Raw genomic sequence first — 7,801 nt, 5'->3', positions numbered from 1 at the left:
ATCAAGAATACATTATAATTTATTATTGTAAAATTCAAGAATATTCTAAAATTTAGGAAAACGCATCTCAAATCACAAGCAAGTTTGTCTTCTTCAAGCATAGATACTATCAAGACTATATACATGAAGAACATAATAAATTACAATCAAACTTGTCTCTTCAATCATAAGATAACTTAAGATTTCACATACAAAAAAAATCTTCTTAATTAGCAATCGCCTATCAAGAATAGATGATAATCATGTATACAAGAAATTTTAGAAAAAAAAAAACAAAAAGGATCATGCCAATGATGCAAAAGACAACTCAATCAAAATAAGATGGAGAAGCAGAAATAAAAAAAAGACATGTTTCTTATAAAGTTTATTTCAAAAATGTATGTTTGTAGAAGAAGTCTTACGTTTTTAGAAAGTTTGATAAAAATATTACTTACATAGAATTATAGAATTTTTTTATTTTTTTTTAATGTAAGGTAAAGTTTTAATTGATTTCGAATTGTTAAAGATTATGATTCGAAAAGTCGTATGTTTGTAGAAGAAGTCTTATGTTTTCAGAAAAGTTTGATGAAAATATTACTTAAATAAAATTATAGCAATTCTTTTTTTATATAAGGTAAAATTTTAATTAATTTCAAAATATTAAATATTATGATTTCCTGAGATTTAATTTTCTAACACAATTTAATAGAGAAAAACTAAGGTTTTACAGGTAATTTGAAAAAAAGAATAACTAATTATAATCAGTTCACGTATATTGTCAGCTAATAATAGTTTATTGGCACTAGAAAAATTAAGTTTTTAAAGGTAATTTGCACAAAGAAAATGACTTATTGCAAATTGTAGTTTATTAACATTAGGACTTCATCGGTATCTTTTAAAAACTCACGTAAATTTGTACTCTTTATTCTTAAGGACTGTGTAGCACTTTTTAAAACAGATAGCCCAAGTTTGACATTTTTTTAAAAAGTAGTCAGTCGGGTATACTATTTTCACTTTATAGTCGTTTCCTAATTTGGATCATTTTGGCCCATTTATTTCAGATATAATTCATATACGATACTGATACAGTCCATATACAATACTGATACAGTTTTTAACTTGGGTCATTCGACCCTTTTAAAAATATTTCAGTCTTTTTTTTTTCTATAAATTTTTTAACTGAAAAAATATTCTGTTTTTTTGTTATTTTTTAAAAATAATAATTAAATATAATTATACAAAAACGGTATAATTATTATATAGAATATGTATCTATATAACATATATGTATAAAAATTGTATAGTTCTATCAAATATGTATATGTATAAAATATATATAAAAAAATATAAAAAGTGTATAAAAATTATATTGTTATTGTATAAAATATGTAAAAAAAAAAAAAAGTACAATTATTGTATAAATTGTGTATCGAAACTGTATAATTTTCGTATAGAATATTTATATGTATAAGATATGTATAGAAATTGTATAGAAGATGTGTAGAAACGGTATAGAACAAGTCACCAAATTAAAATGGCTAGAAAGTGGAATTTAAATTCCATGACCATTTTCGTAGAAATAGTTTAATTTAAAGTGTCGTTTCTGATTTTTCTCCTTTTTCTTCATCTTACCAAATATTTTAGTACTTTTTTCATACACAAAATCTATTAACATTAATTCTTCATATTTTGCTCTTATATATTTTAGAATATTTTAATAATTAAATAATATTTTAGAAAAATGAGTGAAAAGACGATTTTGTCTAAAGTAAGTCTTTTAATGAAGGACAACCAATTCGAATCACATTTCTAAGGTCTTCACACTTCTAATATATTATAGATTATAGATTATAGATATAGATATAGATAACTGCATGCTTCTTTCTCCTTTTACCTTCTTAGATTCCTTACCTTATATATATGCTTATACACTAAATAATAACAACAATAGATCTAGTTAAAATCACAAGCGAGATCCAGAAGGCTAAGATAATGTATGCAGTTTTATGCCTATTTTTACGGGATAAAGACGTTTTCAATTGATCGTCGACAAACCTCTTACTTTATATGAACTTGGAATCAAAAATGTGAACAAGCTCACGCAAGCGGAATAAAGCTTACACAATCCCCATAAGCTTAAAAAATTGAGTTAATTTCTCATATTGTCATTGAACTATTGATAATATCTCACAAAAGTCATTTTTGTATTTTTTATGATAAAAATGTCATTGAACTATTACTTTATCTCTCATATTATCATTCTAACATATTAAGCTACTAAACTCACTTAATTTTCTTAAGTGACATTATAAATTCAATTTTAATGACACGTTCATTGAAATATACAACTCAATATATAACAAAAAATGATTTTAGTATAAAGGCAATAAGCAAATTTTATTATAAAAACAATAAAATTCACTAAAATAAAATAGATTTTAAATAAAGATAAATTATACACGGTGAAAATAATTTTAAAAATTAAAAAAAATATGAGATTTTATAGAACCCATTTTTAAAAATTTTTAAAGAGTCACTCTCTCCGTTTCATATTATTTATTCACCTTTCTCTACACGTCCCATAAAAAATTATAAATAAGAAAGATAATTTACTAATTTACCTTGTAATTTTTTAATACATTCTATTAGTGGCGTCATAAATACCAAAATTAATAATATAAGATTTTTTTTGGAAACTTTATTATATTATACTTTCAAATGAATTAACATAACGATGAATAATAATTTAATTTTAGTCCTATAAATCGATAATAACTTAAAATATATGAGACAAAAAGATTAGTTAATACTCTCCTTGTTCTTAAATAAGTGAACAAAAGCAAAATGTAAATTAAGATAATTTAATGTATATGTTTTAAATTTTTTATATTTATTTTAAAAATTTATTGAATGCATACATATTAATAAAAAAATCAGAATTCATAAACTTTAACTTTTGATTCCATAAGTGAAACATGTAAAGAGAAAAAGTCTATAAATAATATGTAATGGAGAAAGTATACTTTTCTTTTAAATGGTCCTATAAAATTTCAAGTATTTTTTTATTTTTTTTTAAAACATTCCAATATGTCTAATTTTTGTTTATTTAAAAATGTATATTTTCTTTTTATATTAGACCCATTTTTTGTTATGTACTTGGGGTGGTATAATCTAATGAATTTTCATTAAATTTAAACTTAATTAAGTGAGTTTATTAGGTTAAAATGTTAGGATGACAATATGAGACATAAAGTAATAGTTCAGTGACATTTTTATCATAAAAAAAAATAAAAGTGACTTTTGTGGATATTATCAATAGTTCAATGACAATATAAGGAATTAACTCCAAAAAATTAAAACCAATGATCATTTGGTAGAAAAAACTACATATACGGAGCGCTTTTGATGTTGAGATTTACACTAAACAACAGCACCTAACAAAGCTCACAATTTAAGATAATTCTAGTATTTAATTTTTACAAATACTATGTAATAAATTAACCTACGTATAATTAATATGCATACATTATATACCTTTCTTTTAATATCTTTTGGCTTTTGCCTTTTTCAAAAAAAAAATAAAATTCAAAACGTAAATATATACCACTATATACTTATATACATTATATATATATATATCCAAAGTATACATTCTATACTTATTAAACACACGTTATACAATGACTATCTACCAATAATATCTTTTAATTATTGTTACTGCTAGGAGGGTGAAAATGTGTTTAGCCAGCTGACTGAAAACGTTGACAACCAAAAAATGATCTTATTCTCTTTATTTATTAGAGCGGAAAAGGCTCAAAAATACCCCTGGATTATCTGAAATAGCTCAAAAATACTTCTCGTTAGATTTTTAGCTCAAAAATACCTCTCCGTTAAATATTTGGCTAAAAAATACCCCTTCCTCTAATGAAATTCGGAAAAGGATAAAAAATACCCCTGAACTATCTGAAATGGGTCAAAAATACCCCTCTGTTAAATATTTGGCTAAAAAATACCCCTCCCTTTAACGAAATTAAATTATTTCGATTGAATTAAACCCTAACTTTAACTTTTTAACCCTAATACTTTAATTTTTTTTACATAAAAGTATTTTTTTAAATTTTAAAAATAAGATAATGAAAAAAAGTATTTGAATTATAATATATATTGGTTGAATTTGATTTGAAAAATAAATATACATTTATTCTTAAAAGCTATTTTCACTTTACAACTTTTTAATCTTTATAGAAATTAACGAAATATAAATTTTCACTTAAAGAAATTACCGAAATATAAATTAAATGATGAACTTTATATAAATTAATGAAATAATCGAAATAATTTAATTTCGTTAAATACTCCTCTGTTAAATATTTGGCTCAAAAATACCCCTTCCCTTAACGAAATTAAATTATTTCGGTTGAATTAAACCCTAACTTGAACTTTTTAATCCAAATACTTTAATTTTTTTTACATAAAAGTATTTTTTAAATTTTAAAATAAGATAATGAAAAAAGGTATTTGAATTATAATATAAATTGGTTGAATTTGATTTGGAAAATAAACATACATTTATTCTAAAAAGGTATTTTTACTTTACATCTTTTTAATCTGTAATGAAATTAAAGAAATATAAATTTTCACTTAAAGAAATTACCGAAATATAAATTAAATGATGAACTTTATATAAATTAACGAAATAATCAAAATAATTTAATTTCATTAAAAAACCATCTGTTAAATATTTGGCTCAAAAATACCCCTCCCCTTAACAAAATTAAATTATTTCGATTGAATTAAACCCCAACTTTAGCTTTTTAACCCTAATACTTTAATTTTTTTTACATAAAAGTATTTTTTTAATTTTAAAAATAAGATAATGAAAAAAAGTATTTGAATTATAATATAAATTGGTTAAATTTAATTTGAAAAATAAACATACATTTATTCTAAAAAGGTATTTTCACTTTACATCTTTTTAATCTTTAAAGAAATTAACGAAATATAAATTAACGAAAATAGCGAAATATAAATTTTCACATAAAGAAATAAACGAAATATAAATTAAATGATGAGCTTTATATAAATTAACGAAATAATCAAAATAATTTAATTTCGTTAAGGGAGAGTATTTTTGAGCCAAATATTTAATAGAGGGGTATTTTTGACCCATTTCAGATAGTTCAGAGGTATTTTTGATCCTTTTCCAAATTCCGTTAGAGGGAGGAATATTTTTGAGTAAATATTTAAAGAGGGGTATTTTTGAGCCAAAAATCTAACGAAGAGTATTTTTGAGCTATTTCGGATAGTTCGGCGGGTATTTTTGAGCCGTTATTGAAGTGACCATATTTCTTTCTCTTTGTCTCCTCTCTTCCTCAATCCCATCCTCTTTTGACTAAAGTTTTGATCTAGCTTGACAAATTGACATGCTCATAATTCAACTCAGTCATTAGTGACATTTGGTGGTCGATCAACTGTAATTTCAGATCCTTCCACCTCTTTAATTTTTCGTAATTCGTGCTTGTTCTTTTCAGGTCTACTTTTGATCTTTCTTCTCTCTGGAAAACAGAATAATTTTTGGTATGTCAAATTCAGACTTTTTCCAAGTGAAGGAAGAAGATGATAAAAAAAATATATCCAGTGATGACATACAACTTCCCACGTCCAACAATCCAGATAGGTGCATAGATATTGCACCTAGTCAACATGATAGCGTTGACGCAAAACAAGATGAAAATAATCCAGATGATAATGATGGTGATGATAATATCAAGAAAAAAGAAATATTTCGTGAGGAAAACTGTTCAGAGGATCAAGATGATAAAGGTAGGTCATGTCCAGGTCAATCCGATATAATTGGAATGATACAGAGGAGATCAATACAAGTGGAGCTACTCGAGGATGACACACAAAAATCGAGAAATAATTCCAGTGATGATGGATTTACGACACCAACTTCTTCGGATCACAAAATCCCAGTGATGACAACGTGTCCACCTGCACCCAAAAAAGGTATCAAAAGAAGATTTTCAGTTTCACCAAACATACATCCAACTCTCCAGGTTGACGTTGAATCCATTATTCAGGAAGAAGATTTGGGAGGTAATAACAAGAAATTAAGAAAAAATGATCATCAAGAATGAACAATACATTTCCTACAGTATTAAAGGTGAGAAACAAAATTCATCCTACAATATATATTCATATACCTTTATATCATACGGATTTAAGTTGCATAAAATGATAGTATAATAATTTAACATGTTATGATAGGTACTTATTTACTAAGTTGCTCGGATCCTTCAAAAATATTTTACTTTTGAATAATCCAACATATATCTGATGTCATTTGCGAAGAGTCCAATCCGACCAACATGGCTTATTTACCCTTTTTTATTGGTTACAAATAACTATATATACACACACATGTATTCGATTACCTTATTTATATGTAATTAATTACCTTATAAATTAGTTGATTGTGCAGAAATTTTATATTGACATCCCCTTTGCCGATAATAAAGAATGGATCAATGATCCATATATCATTTCATTTCTGTATTTTTCACCTTTGAAGATTCTCTGCGAGGCATAATATTCCATAAGCTTGTATTTCTCTAAGTAGCATCCTTTTATGATCGATTATTTTGGATGGTTGCTATGAATTGTATTGTGTTTATTATGATTGTTATTTATATTAGATTGTATTGTAGCGTCATCTCATTTTATGTAACGATCGGTTTGGTGTGACAACATGATAACTTTTTTTCCTCTCATTTTGTCTTTGTTTATTATCTTATACTAATTCTATTTTATCCTTTAGCTTACTTTTTTTATAATAGTTTTACCCCGTACCCTACTGTTCTTGTAGGTTTTATCGTTCAGATTATTGATGTGTGACATTATGTAATGATGAAAAACGCTATAATCTATCAAAACATTGCATTCATCAAAATAATATAGTATAACAACACAAGACAATATGATATAACATGATACATGATGAAATGATATGTAACAGCCATCTATACAAGGTGTTAAGTGCTGAAATCGATATTAGTATTCCCTTCATTGCAATTTCTTTGTTTGGGTTTGGCTTGCACGAAATTTAAGAAAGTAAAGAAGACTTTTAAATCTTGTGGGCTTATAAACTAGTTAAAGATATGTAGAGTGTACCAAAATTTCTTTTAATCTTGTGATTTTAAGCATTTCATGTGAAGAGTTATAATTAAAGAGTTACCAACAAAGGAAAGAGATTCTTTTTTAAACGAACTAAAAGAGAAAGTAAGACAAAACAGAGAGAATAGTAAATACTAGTAGAGGAAATTTATGTTTTTTCTCCTTGCGGAGGTAGATTTAATTTACATTAATTACAACTTGAGTTATGAATCGTAAAAAAAATCATTACAAGATGAATTAACTCTCTTATATATTCTCGCGAGCTAAATAAGTTGTACTAGCTAGGATGCTAAGAATTTTCTGTATGCAAATATTAACCGTCATATTATGGTAGGAAAATGTGTTGTTTCTAGTAGAAGAACAAGTTAATTAATGAGCTAATTAGCACCCTTTTTGAATGAACCCGACCCAAGCATTTTCCAACAAGATATAGGAAACATTCAACCCTAGTTATGAAAGAAGAAGGGAAAAAGCCCTAGTATGCAGTTTTAGATGTTGTGCTTGGGAAGCTTTCTATCTAGGTCATATATGTTGCTTTCAACAATGACATTTTGGTGGTATATGTAATATATTAATATTCCTGAATACCATTCATTTCACAACACGCTTTGGTAATGTGGTTGGTTTCTTGAACTTTAGGTGGACA

At 25.5% G+C, this 7,801-nt stretch overlaps 1 protein-coding gene across 1 annotated transcript; it reads left to right on the top strand.

The window, feature by feature from the left end:
• The first annotated feature begins 5,342 nt into the window (after positions 1-5,342).
• Positions 5,343-6,757, top strand: LOC124887944. Its single transcript, XM_047397864.1, has one exon. It carries the CDS (start codon positions 5,559-5,561, stop codon positions 6,117-6,119), a length of 561 nt encoding a protein of 186 aa, XP_047253820.1. The 5' UTR covers positions 5,343-5,558; the 3' UTR covers positions 6,120-6,757.
• Positions 6,758-7,801: the final 1,044 nt, after the last annotated feature.

Source organism: Capsicum annuum, chromosome 10 (assembly GCF_002878395.1).
Source record: "Capsicum annuum cultivar UCD-10X-F1 chromosome 10, UCD10Xv1.1, whole genome shotgun sequence".
Lineage (NCBI taxonomy): Eukaryota > Viridiplantae > Streptophyta > Magnoliopsida > Solanales > Solanaceae > Capsicum > Capsicum annuum.
Note: the sequence above shows the minus strand (reverse complement) of the source record. Positions and strands in the feature narration are given on the sequence as shown.